The sequence below is a fragment of the Bombus vancouverensis genome, unplaced genomic scaffold (genome assembly GCF_051014615.1).
Source record: "Bombus vancouverensis nearcticus unplaced genomic scaffold, iyBomVanc1_principal scaffold0029, whole genome shotgun sequence".
NCBI classification, from domain to species: domain Eukaryota; kingdom Metazoa; phylum Arthropoda; class Insecta; order Hymenoptera; family Apidae; genus Bombus; species Bombus vancouverensis.
In genome coordinates this window covers 1008722-1029312 of record NW_027468920.1, presented here as the reverse complement: position 1 = coordinate 1029312, position 20591 = coordinate 1008722, and the positions used below count along the sequence as shown (strand labels likewise).

At 36.2% G+C, this 20591-nt stretch overlaps 2 protein-coding genes across 7 annotated transcripts; both read left to right on the top strand.

Annotated features, from left to right (window-relative positions):
- The first annotated feature begins 1753 nt into the window (after positions 1–1753).
- LOC143304282 (uncharacterized) lies at positions 1754–7354 on the top strand. Of its 2 annotated transcripts, none has more exons than XM_076626720.1 (5): positions 1754–1817; positions 1893–1964; positions 2043–2855; positions 6183–6295; positions 6792–7354. In XM_076626720.1, exons 2-3 carry the CDS (start codon positions 1917–1919, stop codon positions 2454–2456), a joined length of 462 nt encoding a protein of 153 aa, XP_076482835.1. In that variant the 5' UTR covers positions 1754–1817; positions 1893–1916; the 3' UTR covers positions 2457–2855; positions 6183–6295; positions 6792–7354. The 2 variants fall into 2 exon arrangements, with proteins under 2 accessions (XP_076482835.1, XP_076482836.1); XM_076626721.1 differs by lacking the exon at positions 1754–1817 and having other exon boundaries at positions 1899–1964; positions 6792–6890; positions 7001–7354.
- A 6668-nt stretch (positions 7355–14022) lies between these two features.
- Positions 14023–19544, top strand: LOC143304281 (uncharacterized). Of its 5 annotated transcripts, XM_076626718.1 has the most exons (5): positions 14023–14154; positions 14233–16731; positions 18373–18485; positions 18982–19080; positions 19191–19544. In XM_076626718.1, the coding sequence occupies exons 1-2, from the start codon at positions 14107–14109 to the stop codon at positions 14644–14646; spliced, it is 462 nt and encodes a 153-aa protein (XP_076482833.1). In that variant the 5' UTR covers positions 14023–14106; the 3' UTR covers positions 14647–16731; positions 18373–18485; positions 18982–19080; positions 19191–19544. The 5 variants fall into 5 exon arrangements, with proteins under 5 accessions (XP_076482833.1, XP_076482834.1, XP_076482830.1 ...); XM_076626719.1 differs by having other exon boundaries at positions 14233–15045; positions 18982–19544; XM_076626715.1 differs by having other exon boundaries at positions 18982–19544.
- Positions 19545–20591: the final 1047 nt, after the last annotated feature.

Below are 20591 nucleotides of genomic sequence, written 5' to 3'. Positions count from 1 at the left end.
CGGGAGAGGATTAAAGCTGGGTAGAATAAATATTTTTCCTCGTTGAACGGATTTTTATTTGAATGTAAAATGGCTTAGGTTATTATATATATATTTTATTAGCTAGATAATATATATTTTAGCGTTGCTGGATTGGATAGGAATGTGAGATTTTTCGTTGTTTTATATAAATTTATTTTTACGTTTGACTTCGTCTTCTCTTTTAATTTCGCTGTAGTAGATAGCCGTTAGGACCGAAACTCAATTCATTTACTACGATGGATTCTGTCACCACGATTTTCTTGCCTTTTGAGTTTAATAATCGAGGATAATTCTAACGATCCTCTCTGTGTGGGACTCGTGTGATTTCGCAAGCCTTGCCCAAAGACGGGTAATATTTTACCAACAGTGGGAGGAGGAATGCGAAGATCGATGGGTGTTTTCGATAAGCGAAAACACCGTTTGCACAAGCCAACACAGCGAACGATCCTTTGGTTAAATTCTCGAAGGGAAATTGTTCTGTTATATCTCTCTTACAATCGCATGCAATGATGGCAAGAATATCAGTTAATAGCAATGCCGGTATTGTTCTTAATTTTCGATTGACCCCGACGATGTATTTAATAGTCCTTTCTGTGCGGGTCTTGTGTGATTTCGCAAGCCTTGCCCAAAGACGGGTAATATTTTACCAACAATGGGAGGAGGAATGCGAAGATCAGTGGATGTTTCAGTAGTTGAAAACACCGTTCGCACAAGCCGACACAGCGGACAACTCTTTTGTTAAAAGTTTAAACAATGATTCTATCTTCAAAACCGTTCACGAAAATAAAACGAAATCGATGATAGGAAGTTCTAATTCAATTCTCGAGGGCAACGAGATTACCAGAGAAGAAGGAAATTTTCAAAATTAATTTTCTTACCTTGAGGAGTAGGTGCTGTCTGGTGCCATTGCCTCAGCCGCTCCGGTGGTCGTCGAAGTTTTGTTGGGTTTATTATTTGAACTCGAATATAGTTTACTATCAACTCTTACTTTATTTATCTATTTTAATACAGACTGAGCAATTCACTTAGCTGGATTAATACCGCAATTACAATGCGCGTTTGTGTTTAAACGATGAAATGAGGACTTCAAAGATAAAATTTTCTTTTTACTTAGTCGCGACTCTCTTTTCTTGACCGAAAAAATTAAGACCCCGAAACGCAAAATACTATACAAAATTTCTAAACGCAGTGACGAGCGCAATAACGAACGTAGTAATAAATTAATAATGGGCCGTAATAACAAACGATCACAAGAATTATGAACAAACTAATGAGCGAAGAATAATGAGCCGTAAGGAATGAACACTATAAAAAATGAACGAACGCAAATTATAAGAAGAATGGACACTATAATAATGAACAAAGAATAATGAACCGTAATAAGAATGTTCACCAGAATAATAATGAGCGCTGCGCTATGTTGCTACGCTTATTTATAATGCCATCCCCCACGGGGTGGTGGTCCACTGGGGGTACGCTTCCGTGGGAATCGGGATGTTGCAGTTTGGGCTTCTTGGAATCGTACGTGACAAAATGCAAATTCCATATTTCGACTTAGTTTTTATCAGTCCTGTGTTCCGCTGAGCTAGCGTCTAGGAGATTTGAAGCATTCCACGCTGATCTAGTCCTTTCCACGAGAAACTTCCACGTGCTGTACCGTGGGAATTACCGGTGTTCTTCGGCGCGTGGAAGGGCTGGTGGCTGCAGCATCATTATCATTTCAATGTTTACTGGGTAAACACACGCAACTCCGCTGCTCTCCCATAACAAGGACCTCCTCCTTCGAGTTGTTTTGCGTAAGTTTGGATGTTTGCATATTAAGGTTGTTTTTGTGATTTTGATTGTTTTTTCCTTTTTTGCTATTTCCCTAGGCTTCGGTGATCGACGTTCGAACAATGTTTGCGGAGTCGTTTCCATCAGAGGTTCCTTTCCAGACTTCCCTGGTACGTATTTAGTCTTGTTCTTAGTCCGCTTGATTCGTCCTGTTTCGTTTTATTTAAAATATACCGTGTTGTTCTCAGCCCAAGCGAAAGAGGGATTCCGAAGAACCCATGGGCGACTCGGGAGGACCAATCAAACGCATGCGGCCCTGTGATAAACCACGAGTATCAGAGTGGTTGGAGGAACTATTCAACATTGGTGCCGAGGCCGTGTCGAAATTGGGCTTTGACGATTTGGTTACTTTCGACGAGAATTTCTTCGATGCAGAGACCGTCTTATTGGAGAGGGAACCCCCTCTGGTTGAAATCGTTGATACCGATCGTTGCGTGAAAGTTCGTTTTGCGAATGAAATTCCCGAAGAGGTTTTGGAGGCACATCTTCGTCACCATGCTTCTGGGAGAAAGGGAATTTCCCCTGTTGTGCGCTATTGGTGTAGGCGTGAGTTCAGCGAACTTTATCCCGGAGCTCCTTGCTTCGATTTTGATTTAGTGTAGCTGCTTCAATTTCGTTGGTTCGCTGTTTGATGTTCCTTATTATTATTAATTTTTTGATGTATTTTGTTTTGTGTTCAATTTATATATATATATATATATATATTTTGAATGTGATAGTGTTAGGTTATCTATTTTACGTTTGTTATTTTTTTCAATTTTATATTTCCCCCCTTTTAATTAATTATATATATATATTTTTTTTTTTACATTTGTAGTTGCGCATAGAATTTATTAAAGAAAAGTGTTAACAATGTGTTTTCATGATTTGTTTCTCGCGCCTGACTTCCATTAATCCCTAATATTCCTGTCGCCATGACGCGTGTAAATCCAACATGGCTGCTCATAAATGTCATCAGTAAAGTTTTTAGTGACGGGTCTTTAGCTTTGTTTGATATCGAAGTAATTTTTCGTCTGTCGCTCGTTTTTCCTTATTCTACCGCAATTAGAACATTTATTTATTAATATTGTTTTAAAGTGACAATAGTATAATATGTATGTATATATATATATATGTTTATGTTGTGTGTCACTTCAATATGGCTAATGTTTTGTAATTCTTCGATTGCGTTATTTATTGTTTTGAGTAGTTTATTTTATAGAGTATTCGATAATATAAAACATATGCACTCACACATACATATATATATATATATATATATATACACGTATTTATATGTATATTTCTCTCGTTCATGTATTGTTCGTACGAAATGAAATGTTAATTATTTATTTTATATTAATTTCTTTTAATAAGATAGAACACGCACACGCACACGTATATATGTATATATTTCTGGCAAAGTGATTTTCATTTAGATTCTTTTGTGATATAGTGTTGTGTATTTGAGGTTATGTGTCAATCATTTGATTTCATATATACATATATATTTTGTATTGTGACAACATAGTATTGAAGGTTTTGTTTCTAGATTATTGTGCGTTTTATGTGTGTTTACATGTTTGTGCTTGATGACAGAATTTCTGTAAGCAATTCCTCAAGTCGTTGCGGTGTTAATTATTTTGAGCGTTTGGCCTGTCGACAGGTTGTCGCTTGGTCCCAAGTGTTGCGTTGTGTGTTCTATTTCTTTTGTAGATTATTAATAGTGGTTGTAGTTTAGAAAATAGATTATTTATATGTTTATATAGAGACATGCATGTTTCATAATGTAGTTCTTATTTTATAATGCTTTACCGGCATGTAGGCTAGTTTTAAGTATGTATTTCAGATTGTAGAATGCACATAGATTAGTAGTAGTTTAGAATATAGATTTTTATATGTTTATATAGAGACATGCATGTTTCGTAGCGTAGTTCTTATTTTATAACTCTTTACCGGAACGTAGGCTAGATTTAAGTATGTTTCTGTTTAATAGAATGCGCACACATATATATATGTTTCTGACAATGTAACTTTTATTTCTTTAATAATGCAATATTGTATGTTTTATGTATTCGTCAGACTATTAGTTTTTAACTTCGTATATACTTATATTTCATAAATTGATAATATTGTATTTGTTGCATAGTATTATAAGCACTAACACTAATATTTACTAGTTTATTACATATCTAGCATATATGTTTATACTTATATGTAACTCTCCAAGTTGATTGATTAAAATATATTTATATATACATGTATTTCTGGCGCTTCAATTATTTCCCTTTTTGTAGTTATTCTTATTTCCTGGTTTATTTGTTTGGTTCGTAACTCGTTCAATCCGTTAGCTGGTTTTATTTATTTTATTTTATACTGGTTGGATTTATTAGTCGCCCTCGCTTTGTTAATCCTTCCTTTAGTTTCGTAGCGCCGTGTGTTCGTTTGTGCATTCAAATCTTTATTCGCGCGTTTTGTGTAGAATAGTTTTCTTGTTCTTGTTACGGCGCGTGCGGAGCGCGGGACGTGACACCCCCGCCCTTGGAGTTCAAATTTCCAAAGGAAATTTGACTGATGGTGTCTCTGAGTTCGCTCAAGGCGGACGTAGATGGCGTTGGTTGTTAAGTGACTACCGGTGTTATCGATATCCTTTGAGGTTGTGCTGTTTGATCATCGATATTTCGTTTTCTTTTGAGGTATAGTAGCAGGTGGGTAACTGAGCCGCATATTGCTCCTAATAGGGCGATTCCACATCCGTAAGTTTCACGTAACTGGTATCCGTGTATGGCTATATCTATTATCGTCTTGATTAGTTTAAATATTACAAGTATTCCAAATATTGCTGCACTGACAGTTCCAAATTCCATAAAACCAATCCATAAGCTTGATACGGTATTTTTTGCTATTGTCGTTAATGTGTTTTCGTCCATCATTCCCAGGATCTTTACTGTTCCAGGGACGATTGTTTTTCCTGTTGCTCCTCTGGCCAATGTGTTCAAGACTGCAGATTTTCTGCCGGGAACATGACGTAGTCTCGTAGTGCATCGAGGTCTTTTTGGGTATATATTCCGCTCGTGGCCAACGACGATGGTGCTGAATATCGCCACGTTTGGCGCACGTCCGGGCGGAGTTCCTGTGGTGCAATTGTTTCCATGGGTTTTGGTACGAATTTGTGCCAGAGTCCGTCGATATTGTATAGCGTAGGTAGTACCGCGCTACATTCTCTATGGTTTCCGTGTTGCGTTAGGATGTGTGTTTTTGGCGTTAAAAATGCGGTGCGATTCCCTTGCCAAACGGGTAGCTCCGAGTAGCATTCTGTTGTATGTCGTACTTTTACTTGTACCGGAATGCATTTGACTATGTGGACTGCTTCTCCTGCGATCAGGGCCATGTGTCCTGGGGTTTTGGATATGGTATATGCAAATTCATCGGGCAGTAAGATTGCTAAGCTTAAAGCATTTTCTATTAGTTTCTTCTGTGTGGTACATCTTTGTGTCAGTATATCATGGTACAATGTTGTCATTTGTCGTTTAATATGTTTCTCTACGTAAATGAATTTTGAGTTGACGTATGCGAATATGTCCAAGTTTTCGACTGCTGTCTTGCTTTTGGAGATAAACGTATTTTCTCTTGTTGTTTCAACTATTTGGGGTGTTCGGTGGATAGTAGGGTATATCCACACAGTGGCTGTTCTCCGGTTTTAGTCAGTGCAAATGTTACTTCTTGCGTTGTTAGTGCGTAAACTGGTTGTGCTGATTCTCTGTTGGTTTTTATTTCCTGGATCTTTGTAGCAATTCCTTCATATAGCACATCGTACTGATCAAATTTGCATGGTGAGGGTGGTTGTGGTTGCCAATAAGTGTATCCGTCTTCAGCGTCTAGACAGTTTCCTTCGCTAAAGGTACATACTGTTCCTGATTTCAGTAGAATTTTGTTCGCCTCGATCCGTACTGGCACAACTGCTGATTTTAAACTTATCCTTACTGTTGCTTGTACGACGACCTTTTCCCAGCTCCCGTATGGGTCTACATACTGTGTTCCCTGGCAGCTGTCGTCGTCTGTTAGCTTGCCGGCTAGGACAAGCGACCTTGTTTCTGTTGCATTATCTTTTAGGCCAACTATAAGGTTTTGTGGTCCGAGTGAAAACGTGCCGTCTTGGTGCATCCTTGCACATTGTTGGTCGGTTGTTTCATGGAGGTATTCGGCGAATCCGTTATGCACTGCCGACGTGTGAGAGTGCATGCCACAGTAATATACAATTCGAGTTATTTGCACCTTGCATTGCCTTACGTTGGTAAATTCAAATTCTGAGAGTTGAAGTAGTTGTATATAAATATCTTGGGTTTCAGTCATTGTAGGCTGTATGCTGCAGTCCCCGATGGAGTTTAGAGAGATAGTGGTAACGTTGAGGTGGTTGCCATTGCAGTCATATCCTACCAGGCCGTATGCTATTTTGATGAGGGTAAGTACGATGACCAGGCGATTCATCTTCCTATTAACAATTTATTAAATTGTTTCTTACTCTCGAGTTTATTAGAAATAAGAATAATCTTTTATTATTATTAATATATATAAAAAAAAATTTATATTTATATGTTTTTTTTTTTTTTTGTTAAAACTTATTATCGGTGAAAATAAATACCATGAATGTTACCTGGGTTATAATTATATACGTATATGCATACGTATTGGTAAGTAATATAGATGAGATTTGTTTTATCGTTATAAATATATAAGTATATATTATCTATAGGAATAGATATTACAATTATAGCTTGTCTTTGAATATATATATATGTGCGTGTAATGGTAAATATGACGACTTATTTTACGAGTCACTCGGATTATCAATGGAAGTGAGTGTCATAGATATCGCCTACTTTACAACATGCGTGCATATATATATTGGTAAACATAAGTGAAAATTATATGCATAATTATAAATGTCGTTTGTTTAGGTGGATAGCATCAGTATTTGGTCTTGTGCGTAGCATACAAGTACTTTATAGTTCTACGGCGCGGATTGCTATTCCTTGAACTAAAAAGTTTCTTTCAAGGTGAGTTAGATTAGTGTAAACGATCATGCATTGGAGGCATGATATAGCGGGTTGTAGGTCCGCTAGGTTTATATCACACATACGACAGTATGATATTCGTGTTCTTGCAGATACTCCGCATATGAAATGAGTGGGTGGGTCGTCACATAGGTCCTGGTGGTCTGGATCTAAGTTATCGAAACAGTCTTGACAAAGATGACCGTTATCTAAATGGTAGACAGAACGTATCAACCGAACACAGAGGCAAGACTGAACATCCTCCGTCGCTTCCAGATCGAATGCGGGTACGGGCCCGTCTGAGTCCTCTATGTTAGGGTTGATGAACTCGCCACCTGTTCTGGACATACATATGAAAACAGTTAATATATATATTTTATAATTTTTTATAAGTTTTGTTCGGACCTATCCCTTTGTACAAATACTGTATCCCTGTATGTGGTATAATATATAATATGTTATGGTTATGTTAGTTGTTGTTTATTATATATATTTTCCTTATCTCTCTCTTTTTTTTCCTTTTTTTTTTATTATTTCTTTTTTGTGTTCAGTACCTAGCATTGCTATTATAATGCTGTATTACATTGTATTGGCTATTATTTGTGTTGGGGTGCGTGCGACGAATTTTCAACATGGTCGCTTGCGTGTATCGTTTGTTTAATGTCAACAGTAGCGTGTTGTTGAAATAGTTAATTTGTTAATCATTATAGTTTATTTTGTAGTGTTTCTGTAATATTGTTTGTGTTTCATGATATTGTGTGTGTCAATACCGTGTGCTACCTTAATGCGATAGCATAGATTGTGTTGTTTTCGAATTTCGATAGTCATTGTTTTGATTATACGTGACTCGCATTTATATAAATCTTGTTTAATTTAGTTAATGTTTTTTTTCTTTTTTTTTTGTGTATTGTGTTACCAGATATTTTGTGTAACGTAACTTTATTCCTTTGCACCGAGTTCAGTCATGTTGTTAATATTTAGTTAGTCTATCTTGATTAATTTCTAACCTATTCCTGTGTTTATTAACCTTTCTTATTTTCCCTATTAATTTATTATTGCATGTACTTGCTATTTGCTATTATTTTGTGTATGATATGAGTTAGTTCCCTTATTAGTGATTAAAACCTACTTGTTAGATTAACATTGTCTGTAATTCTTCAGATTCTACTCTTCCGATGCTGCATCACTTACCTAGATCATTCCCACAACATCACCTGATTCTTCGATATGCCTTGGATACTTACTACGGTTGTCTTCAATCGTCTTATATCTGTGGCCATAAAGGTACTGTTTAGTTTATTTAGTTTAATATGTGTATAATGCATTGTGTGTGCGACCGCTATTGTGTATTACAAAATCCACTTCTACATGTTAGATATAATAATATAACAATACTACGTAGATTAATACATAATAAGATATCCTTTTACTTTCAATTAATCTATCTTAATTATTTTCTAACCACTTTCTACACTTATCAGCTATTTTATTTCTTCTTGTTAATCTGCGACATTCATGCATGTACACTTCCTTGTATGGTGATTAATTGTTCACGAGGTAAGTTGCACTTCCACTGTTTTAGTTATTCGTTGAACTAACACGTTTTACATTCAAACAGTAATCGGAGCATTTGTAATAAACTTCTTTTTCTTTTCAGGTTTCCGCCATCTGTGTTGTTCGACGAACAGTGCCATGCTTCCATAGTATTGTTATAACATTTAGTACTGTTGTATTTTGCATTAAGACAGTTGAAGTTATTTTTCAGCTGGCTGTTGTACATGGTGTTTCGCAAACCGAGATCCATAACCTATTTTGCACGTAAACCTTCTCGTATGATGATTACTTGTTCACAAGGTAACTTTCACTTTCAATTTTAATTCAACTTTTAATTTTTATTGAATCAACACGTTGTATATTCAAACAATAATTGGAGTACACCTGATAATTTTCCTTTTTTTTCTTTTAGGTTTTCGCTATCTGTATTATTCGACGAACAATGTCACACTTCCTTTTGATTTATCCATAATATAGTTATAACACTTAGTAACCTTGTATTTTGTACTGAGACAATTGAGACTAATTTATTCACTTATTTTAGGTAGCTGTCATACATTATGTTCCGCGAACAACGATCCATAACCTATACTTACACGTACACTTTCTTGTTTGTTGATCACTTGTTCGCAAGGTAACTTTCACTTTCACTCTTTTAATTATTTATTGAATCAACACGTTTTATATTCAAACAATAATTAGAGTACATATAATAATTTTTCCTTTTCTCTTTTAGGTGTTCGATATCTGTATTATTCGACGAACAGCACTACAACATACACCACTGCACTACGTTGCCCACTGAAATCACTTTATTCATTGCTTATTTCGGTTATGCGCTAGTTTTAGCTTGTTTAAGTGCACTGTTCGCGGAATCCCTTTTACTTCAATCTTGACGTTCTGGTTCTGCAAGATTTCTAGCACCTTGTATGGTCCAGTATATTGATCGGAGAATTTTCCTTTACTAGGTTCTTTTAGTAGATATATCGAATCTCCTGTTTTAAAATCTTGAGGGTTAATTCGTCGATCGTTAGTCTTAGTTTGGATTTTATCAAATTTTCTCTTGCCATTCGTTGTACAGTGTTAATTTTATTGAACAGATCTTCGAGATATTCTGCGCATGTTGGTTCCGTGTTCTCTTCGATTGTTACTTCACCAATAGGTTCTCTGGCTAGATGTCCGAAACTAATTTGTGCGGGGAGAATTTCGTTCCTTTCCTTCATTTTAGTTTTTATTTTACGCCAAGACACAGGTTTACTGACATTGATCCAATTATCCAATTGCTTGCTAATAGCATTTAAGATACAAATTTTTGAGAGTGCCGCAGCCATATTAACCCAAAAATATTTTGTATATAGTATAGTGTGATACCATCCATATTTTCCTGGGGAATCATAAGATCAGCACTACTTACTATGTTACCTACGTCAAATATTAGATGTAGTAACCAATAAAGTATTTTTAATCCAATTATAATCCAATGGCTAGCATATTTATGCAAGTTTTTATATATATCTTCGACTGGTGATTCCCTGTTTTCTCCCTTTTGATTTCTTTGAGCTCGTTGAACTTGCGTTTCTTCAGCTTGAAAATGTTTAGAATCCTTTTCCTTAGTTACCCTTGTTTCTTCTTCATTTATTTTATTCGCAGCACCTTTATTTTTCTCTATCTTTTCAGGATGAATAGTTTTACTGGAAGTGCTTATTATAATTAAATTATTATTTATTTGTATGGAACGTTTAGGAATATTTTTGGTAGATTTGGAATTATTCTTTGAATTTTTATTACAAACCTTTTTGCTTATAGATTCTGTTTTGGATTTAGGGATAGCTATATTTTTATTTTCTATAGTGTGATCTTCCTTGCAATTTAATGATTTGGCTTTGAGTTCGATAAAGTTTCCTTCTGATGGTTTTATAGAAGTTTTTGAGAGAGATGCACTCGCTATCTCTTTTCCTATTATGGTTGAAACATTCACGAAATTCGTGGAGTCTTGCTTTTGTATCTTTGCCAAGTTGAACGTGGAGAGGCGATTTGCACTTCCCAGCGGGTCCAATATCTCTGTGAAGTTAGGCAGTGGATAAGCATTGCCTGTCGTCTCGTCGTTCAATTTCCTAGTTTCTGCTTTGTCTGAAAGTTCTTTGGCACTAATATTATTTATCTTGTTTGGTAACTCAGAAAATTTCTCACTCATGATCCTGTCTATGGCACCGTGCGTCCTTTTATTATTTAACGTGACATTATCCCTTATCACAGCAACGGAATGGTGTTTGCATTGAAAAGTTGATTGGTTGAAATGATCAGCATCTCTCTTTTGATTTAGATCTCTATCGAGGTATTTATTTATGCGTTTTTCTTCCCAAGTTATTGCTCTTGTTTTTTTCCTGACATTTTCTTCTATTCCCGGGTTGTTTAGATGTTTCTGCGACGGCGGTACAAATCTCCAGTCCTGGCGGATGTTTACAGTATAGATACTATTGTATGGTGGATGAGCGTTGTTTTGGTTATAATTATCCGAAGGTGTCGGACGTTGGTATCGAATTCTATTGTTCACTTGTTTTAATTCTCGTGTTGCTTTCACGGCTTAGCGGTACGCATCGTCCAAGGATTGGTATCCTGCTATCTTTACTCGTAAATACACCTCGTTTGGGAGCCCCTTAACGAAAGCTTCCCTCGTGTCTCGATCTATCCTATCTTGAAATACGGTGCCGTACTCGTACCTTTCCCCGTTCATTATCGCCAGCCTGAGATCTTTGACGCGTTCTATGTAGTCCAAAATATCTTCTCCCGGTCGTTGAAATATTGTAGCTAATTCCCCTTTATATTCGTTAACCGTTTTTCCCGGACCGAACATATCTTTTAATTTATTCCCGAAATCGTTTAAACTTATTACTTCTGTGTCTTCTACGGCGAGAAACGCGTGTCCGCGAAGCTTATTCGTTAATAATTTTACTAACTGAGATTCTTGATGCCTAGGAACCATGTTTCGTGCACGCTCGCATGCTCTTAAAAATCGAAATACCGAGGGTCGATGTCCGTCGAACACTGGTACTGTCTCTATTGCATCTTTTAACTTAATTGATTGGGGATTAACTTCTATCGGTATTGTCGCTTGGGAAATTATCGGCGATGATACGGGTGTCTTGATTTCCTTTTTTATTTTCAGTGAACGCACATCGTCTTGTAATTTATTCATTGTTGTACTCATGTCGCGAAAATTCGCATCCCATGCTTTAAGTTTTTCCGATAACATCAAGATCATGCCTTTGTCCAACGATTCTAATTTAGTCGACATTATTTCTTAGGTATATATTTTATCGATAATCGTGACAACTTTAATCCCTTGTGGAGCGAATCGAACCGTTTAAACCAACTTTAATCCTCCGTAGAGCGTATCCCACCGCTGCCACCAAAAATTTATTACTTTACTCTGTTACGTATCTATTTGTTTAAATCGATCAAATCTAAAGTTAAATTTTACTGAAAAATTTTTTTTTTTTATAGTTTGAGTTTTGAATTTAATCGCAAGGGAAATCAATTGAAATGATATTATTGTGTATTTAATACTGATTTAGATTTCTAATTAATATGGTAGTTGCTGCCACCAGAAATAGTCTAAGGACTATTTCAAAATATTTTATTTTTACTATTTTCTTTTACGCTTAATGGGTAGCGTTAACTGACGCTTAATGCAACTGGTAAACGAATTCCACTTTTCGGCTAACCTGCTATGCGCAGGGATACTAGCACGGGAGAGGATTAAAGCTGGGTAGAATAAATATTTTTCCTCGTTGAACGGATTTTTATTTGAATGTAAAATGGCTTAGGTTATTATATATATATTTTATTAGCTAGATAATATATATTTTAGCGTTGCTGGATTGGATAGGAATGTGAGATTTTTCGTTGTTTTATATAAATTTATTTTTACGTTTGACTTCGTCTTCTCTTTTAATTTCGCTGTAGTAGATAGCCGTTAGGACCGAAACTCAATTCATTTACTACGATGGATTCTGTCACCACGATTTTCTTGCCTTTTGAGTTTAATAATCGAGGATAATTCTAACGATCCTCTCTGTGTGGGACTCGTGTGATTTCGCAAGCCTTGCCCAAAGACGGGTAATATTTTACCAACAGTGGGAGGAGGAATGCGAAGATCGATGGGTGTTTTCGATAAGCGAAAACACCGTTTGCACAAGCCAACACAGCGAACGATCCTTTGGTTAAATTCTCGAAGGGAAATTGTTCTGTTATATCTCTCTTACAATCGCATGCAATGATGGCAAGAATATCAGTTAATAGCAATGCCGGTATTGTTCTTAATTTTCGATTGACCCCGACGATGTATTTAATAGTCCTTTCTGTGCGGGTCTTGTGTGATTTCGCAAGCCTTGCCCAAAGACGGGTAATATTTTACCAACAATGGGAGGAGGAATGCGAAGATCAGTGGATGTTTCAGTAGTTGAAAACACCGTTCGCACAAGCCGACACAGCGGACAACTCTTTTGTTAAAAGTTTAAACAATGATTCTATCTTCAAAACCGTTCACGAAAATAAAACGAAATCGATGATAGGAAGTTCTAATTCAATTCTCGAGGGCAACGAGATTACCAGAGAAGAAGGAAATTTTCAAAATTAATTTTCTTACCTTGAGGAGTAGGTGCTGTCTGGTGCCATTGCCTCAGCCGCTCCGGTGGTCGTCGAAGTTTTGTTGGGTTTATTATTTGAACTCGAATATAGTTTACTATCAACTCTTACTTTATTTATCTATTTTAATACAGACTGAGCAATTCACTTAGCTGGATTAATACCGCAATTACAATGCGCGTTTGTGTTTAAACGATGAAATGAGGACTTCAAAGATAAAATTTTCTTTTTACTTAGTCGCGACTCTCTTTTCTTGACCGAAAAAATTAAGACCCCGAAACGCAAAATACTATACAAAATTTCTAAACGCAGTGACGAGCGCAATAACGAACGTAGTAATAAATTAATAATGGGCCGTAATAACAAACGATCACAAGAATTATGAACAAACTAATGAGCGAAGAATAATGAGCCGTAAGGAATGAACACTATAAAAAATGAACGAACGCAAATTATAAGAAGAATGGACACTATAATAATGAACAAAGAATAATGAACCGTAATAAGAATGTTCACCAGAATAATAATGAGCGCTGCGCTATGTTGCTACGCTTATTTATAATGCCATCCCCCACGGGGTGGTGGTCCACTGGGGGTACGCTTCCGTGGGAATCGGGATGTTGCAGTTTGGGCTTCTTGGAATCGTACGTGACAAAATGCAAATTCCATATTTCGACTTAGTTTTTATCAGTCCTGTGTTCCGCTGAGCTAGCGTCTAGGAGATTTGAAGCATTCCACGCTGATCTAGTCCTTTCCACGAGAAACTTCCACGTGCTGTACCGTGGGAATTACCGGTGTTCTTCGGCGCGTGGAAGGGCTGGTGGCTGCAGCATCATTATCATTTCAATGTTTACTGGGTAAACACACGCAACTCCGCTGCTCTCCCATAACAAGGACCTCCTCCTTCGAGTTGTTTTGCGTAAGTTTGGATGTTTGCATATTAAGGTTGTTTTTGTGATTTTGATTGTTTTTTCCTTTTTTGCTATTTCCCTAGGCTTCGGTGATCGACGTTCGAACAATGTTTGCGGAGTCGTTTCCATCAGAGGTTCCTTTCCAGACTTCCCTGGTACGTATTTAGTCTTGTTCTTAGTCCGCTTGATTCGTCCTGTTTCGTTTTATTTAAAATATACCGTGTTGTTCTCAGCCCAAGCGAAAGAGGGATTCCGAAGAACCCATGGGCGACTCAGGAGGACCAATCAAACGCATGCGGCCCTGTGATAAACCACGAGTATCAGAGTGGTTGGAGGAACTATTCAACATTGGTGCCGAGGCCGTGTCGAAATTGGGCTTTGACGATTTGGTTACTTTCGACGAGAATTTCTTCGATGCAGAGACCGTCTTATTGGAGAGGGAACCCCCTCTGGTTGAAATCGTTGATACCGATCGTTGCGTGAAAGTTCGTTTTGCGAATGAAATTCCCGAAGAGGTTTTGGAGGCACATCTTCGTCACCATGCTTCTGGGAGAAAGGGAATTTCCCCTGTTGTGCGCTATTGGTGTAGGCGTGAGTTCAGCGAACTTTATCCCGGAGCTCCTTGCTTCGATTTTGATTTAGTGTAGCTGCTTCAATTTCGTTGGTTCGCTGTTTGATGTTCCTTATTATTATTAATTTTTTGATGTATTTTGTTTTGTGTTCAATTTATATATATATATATATATATATTTTGAATGTGATAGTGTTAGGTTATCTATTTTACGTTTGTTATTTTTTTCAATTTTATATTTCCCCCCTTTTAATTAATTATATATATATATATTTTTTTTTACATTTGTAGTTGCGCATAGAATTTATTAAAGAAAAGTGTTAACAATGTGTTTTCATGATTTGTTTCTCGCGCCTGACTTCCATTAATCCCTAATATTCCTGTCGCCATGACGCGTGTAAATCCAACATGGCTGCTCATAAATGTCATCAGTAAAGTTTTTAGTGACGGGTCTTTAGCTTTGTTTGATATCGAAGTAATTTTTCGTCTGTCGCTCGTTTTTCCTTATTCTACCGCAATTAGAACATTTATTTATTAATATTGTTTTAAAGTGACAATAGTATAATATGTATGTATATATATATATATGTTTATGTTGTGTGTCACTTCAATATGGCTAATGTTTTGTAATTCTTCGATTGCGTTATTTATTGTTTTGAGTAGTTTATTTTATAGAGTATTCGATAATATAAAACATATGCACTCACACATACATATATATATATATATATATATATACACGTATTTATATGTATATTTCTCTCGTTCATGTATTGTTCGTACGAAATGAAATGTTAATTATTTATTTTATATTAATTTCTTTTAATAAGATAGAACACGCACACGCACACGTATATATGTATATATTTCTGGCAAAGTGATTTTCATTTAGATTCTTTTGTGATATAGTGTTGTGTATTTGAGGTTATGTGTCAATCATTTGATTTCATATATACATATATATTTTGTATTGTGACAACATAGTATTGAAGGTTTTGTTTCTAGATTATTGTGCGTTTTATGTGTGTTTACATGTTTGTGCTTGATGACAGAATTTCTGTAAGCAATTCCTCAAGTCGTTGCGGTGTTAATTATTTTGAGCGTTTGGCCTGTCGACAGGTTGTCGCTTGGTCCCAAGTGTTGCGTTGTGTGTTCTATTTCTTTTGTAGATTATTAATAGTGGTTGTAGTTTAGAAAATAGATTATTTATATGTTTATATAGAGACATGCATGTTTCATAATGTAGTTCTTATTTTATAATGCTTTACCGGCATGTAGGCTAGTTTTAAGTATGTATTTCAGATTGTAGAATGCACATAGATTAGTAGTAGTTTAGAATATAGATTTTTATATGTTTATATAGAGACATGCATGTTTCGTAGCGTAGTTCTTATTTTATAACTCTTTACCGGAACGTAGGCTAGTTTTAAGTATGTTTCTGTTTAATAGAATGCGCACACATATATATATGTTTCTGACAATGTAACTTTTATTTCTTTAATAATGCAATATTGTATGTTTTATGTATTCGTCAGACTATTAGTTTTTAACTTCGTATATACTTATATTTCATAAATTGATAATATTGTATTTGTTGCATAGTATTATAAGCACTAACACTAATATTTACTAGTTTATTACATATCTAGCATATATGTTTATACTTATATGTAACTCTCCAAGTTGATTGATTAAAATATATTTATATATACATGTATTTCTGGCGCTTCAATTATTTCCCTTTTTGTAGTTATTCTTATTTCCTGGTTTATTTGTTTGGTTCGTAACTCGTTCAATCCGTTAGCTGGTTTTATTTATTTTATTTTATACTGGTTGGATTTATTAGTCGCCCTCGCTTTGTTAATCCTTCCTTTAGTTTCGTAGCGCCGTGTGTTCGTTTGTGCATTCAAATCTTTATTCGCGCGTTTTGTGTAGAATAGTTTTCTTGTTCTTGTTACGGCGCGTGCGGAGCGCGGGACGTGACACCCCCGCCCTTGGAGTTCAAATTTCCAAAGGAAATTTGACTGATGGTGTCTCTGAGTTCGCTCAAGGCGGACGTAGATGGCGTTGGTTGTTAAGTGACTACCGGTGTTATCGATATCCTTTGAGGTTGTGCTGTTTGATCATCGATATTTCGTTTTCTTTTGAGGTATAGTAGCAGGTGGGTAACTGAGCCGCATATTGCTCCTAATAGGGCGATTCCACATCCGTAAGTTTCACGTAACTGGTATCCGTGTATGGCTATATCTATTATCGTCTTGATTAGTTTAAATATTACAAGTATTCCAAATATTGCTGCACTGACAGTTCCAAATTCCATAAAACCAATCCATAAGCTTGATACGGTATTTTTTGCTATTGTCGTTAATGTGTTTTCGTCCATCATTCCCAGGATCTTTACTGTTCCAGGGACGATTGTTTTTCCTGTTGCTCCTCTGGCCAATGTGTTCAAGACTGCAGATTTTCTGCCGGGAACATGACGTAGTCTCGTAGTGCATCGAGGTCTTTTTGGGTATATATTCCGCTCGTGGCCAACGACGATGGTGCTGAATATCGCCACGTTTGGCGCACGTCCGGGCGGAGTTCCTGTGGTGCAATTGTTTCCATGGGTTTTGGTACGAATTTGTGCCAGAGTCCGTCGATATTGTATAGCGTAGGTAGTACCGCGCTACATTCTCTATGGTTTCCGTGTTGCGTTAGGATGTGTGTTTTTGGCGTTAAAAATGCGGTGCGATTCCCTTGCCAAACGGGTAGCTCCGAGTAGCATTCTGTTGTATGTCGTACTTTTACTTGTACCGGAATGCATTTGACTATGTGGACTGCTTCTCCTGCGATCAGGGCCATGTGTCCTGGGGTTTTGGATATGGTATATGCAAATTCATCGGGCAGTAAGATTGCTAAGCTTAAAGCATTTTCTATTAGTTTCTTCTGTGTGGTACATCTTTGTGTCAGTATATCATGGTACAATGTTGTCATTTGTCGTTTAATATGTTTCTCTACGTAAATGAATTTTGAGTTGACGTATGCGAATATGTCCAAGTTTTCGACTGCTGTCTTGCTTTTGGAGATAAACGTATTTTCTCTTGTTGTTTCAACTATTTGGGGTGTTCGGTGGATAGTAGGGTATATCCACACAGTGGCTGTTCTCCGGTTTTAGTCAGTGCAAATGTTACTTCTTGCGTTGTTAGTGCGTAAACTGGTTGTGCTGATTCTCTGTTGGTTTTTATTTCCTGGATCTTTGTAGCAATTCCTTCATATAGCACATCGTACTGATCAAATTTGCATGGTGAGGGTGGTTGTGGTTGCCAATAAGTGTATCCGTCTTCAGCGTCTAGACAGTTTCCTTCGCTAAAGGTACATACTGTTCCTGATTTCAGTAGAATTTTGTTCGCCTCGATCCGTACTGGCACAACTGCTGATTTTAAACTTATCCTTACTGTTGCTTGTACGACGACCTTTTCCCAGCTCCCGTATGGGTCTACATACTGTGTTCCCTGGCAGCTGTCGTCGTCTGTTAGCTTGCCGGCTAGGACAAGCGACCTTGTTTCTGTTGCATTATCTTTTAGGCCAACTATAAGGTTTTGTGGTCCGAGTGAAAACGTGCCGTCTTGGTGCATCCTTGCACATTGTTGGTCGGTTGTTTCATGGAGGTATTCGGCGAATCCGTTATGCACTGCCGACGTGTGAGAGTGCATGCCACAGTAATATACAATTCGAGTTATTTGCACCTTGCATTGCCTTACGTTGGTAAATTCAAATTCTGAGAGTTGAAGTAGTTGTATATAAATATCTTGGGTTTCAGTCATTGTAGGCTGTATGCTGCAGTCCCCGATGGAGTTTAGAGAGATAGTGGTAACGTTGAGGTGGTTGCCATTGCAGTCATATCCTACCAGGCCGTATGCTATTTTGATGAGGGTAAGTACGATGACCAGGCGATTCATCTTCCTATTAACAATTTATTAAATTGTTTCTTACTCTCGAGTTTATTAGAAATAAGAATAATCTTTTATTATTATTAATATATATAAAAAAAAATTTATATTTATATGTTTTTTTTTTTTTTTGTTAAAACTTATTATCGGTGAAAATAAATACCATGAATGTTACCTGGGTTATAATTATATACGTATATGCATACGTATTGGTAAGTAATATAGATGAGATTTGTTTTATCGTTATAAATATATAAGTATATATTATCTATAGGAATAGATATTACAATTATAGCTTGTCTTTGAATATATATATATGTGCGTGTAATGGTAAATATGACGACTTATTTTACGAGTCACTCGGATTATCAATGGAAGTGAGTGTCATAGATATCGCCTACTTTACAACATGCGTGCATATATATATTGGTAAACATAAGTGAAAATTATATGCATAATTATAAATGTCGTTTGTTTAGGTGGATAGCATCAGTATTTGGTCTTGTGCGTAGCATACAAGTACTTTATAGTTCTACGGCGCGGATTGCTATTCCTTGAACTAAAAAGTTTCTTTCAAGGTGAGTTAGATTAGTGTAAACGATCATGCATTGGAGGCATGATATAGCGGGTTGTAGGTCCGCTAGGTTTATATCACACATACGACAGTATGATATTCGTGTTCTTGCAGATACTCCGCATATGAAATGAGTGGGTGGGTCGTCACATAGGTCCTGGTGGTCTGGATCTAAGTTATCGAAACAGTCTTGACAAAGATGACCGTTATCTAAATGGTAGACAGAACGTATCAACCGAACACAGAGGCAAGACTGAACATCCTCCGTCGCTTCCAGATCGAATGCGGGTACGGGCCCGTCTGAGTCCTCTATGTTAGGGTTGATGAACTCGCCACCTGTTCTGGACATACATATGAAAACAGTTAATATATATATTTTATAATTTTTTATAAGTTTTGTTCGGACCTATCCCTTTGTACAAATACTGTATCCCTGTATGTGGTATAATATATAATATGTTATGGTTATGTTAGTTGTTGTTTATTATATATATTTTCCTTATCTCTCTCTTTTTTTTCCTTTTTTTTTTATTATTTCTTTTTTGTGTTCAGTACCTAGCATTGCTATTATAATGCTGTATTACATTGTATTGGCTATTATTTGTGTTGGGGTGCGTGCGACGAATTTTCAACATGGTCGCTTGCGTGTATCGTTTGTTTAATGTCAACAGTAGCGTGTTGTTGAAATAGTTAATTTGTTAATCATTATAGTTTATTTTGTAGTGTTTCTGTAATATTGTTTGTGTTTCATGATATTGTGTGTGTCAATACCGTGTGCTACCTTAATGCGATAGCATAGATTGTGTTGTTTTCGAATTTCGATAGTCATTGTTTTGATTATACGTGACTCGCATTTATATAAATCTTGTTTAATTTAGTTAATGTTTTTTTTCTTTTTTTTTTGTGTATTGTGTTACCAGATATTTTGTGTAACGTAACTTTATTCCTTTGCACCGAGTTCAGTCATGTTGTTAATATTTAGTTAGTCTATCTTGATTAATTTCTAACCTATTCCTGTGTTTATTAACCTTTCTTATTTTCCCTATTAATTTATTATTGCATGTACTTGCTATTTGCTATTATTTTGTGTATGATATGAGTTAGTTCCCTTATTAGTGATTAAAACCTACTTGTTAGATTAACATTGTCTGTAATTCTTCAGATTCTACTCTTCCGATGCTGCATCACTTACCTAGATCATTCCCACAACATCACCTGATTCTTCGATATGCCTTGGATACTTACTACGGTTGTCTTCAATCGTCTTATATCTGTGGCCATAAAGGTACTGTTTAGTTTATTTAGTTTAATATGTGTATAATGCATTGTGTGTGCGACCGCTATTGTGTATTACAAAATCCACTTCTACATGTTAGATATAATAATATAACAATACTACGTAGATTAATACATAATAAGATATCCTTTTACTTTCAATTAATCTATCTTAATTATTTTCTAACCACTTTCTACACTTATCAGCTATTTTATTTCTTCTTGTTAATCTGCGACATT

Bases quoted from the DNA above. Each gene is read 5' to 3' on its own strand.
- LOC143304281 (XM_076626719.1), top strand. From the start codon at position 14,107: ATGTTTGCGGAGTCGTTTCCATCAGAGGTTCCTTTCCAGACTTCCCTG. The intron at 14,155-14,232 runs GTACGTATTTAG...TGTTGTTCTCAG, and splicing joins TTCCTTTCCAGACTTCCCTG to CCCAAGCGAAAGAGGGATTC.
- LOC143304282 (XM_076626720.1), top strand. From the start codon at position 1,917: ATGTTTGCGGAGTCGTTTCCATCAGAGGTTCCTTTCCAGACTTCCCTG. The intron at 1,965-2,042 runs GTACGTATTTAG...TGTTGTTCTCAG, and splicing joins TTCCTTTCCAGACTTCCCTG to CCCAAGCGAAAGAGGGATTC.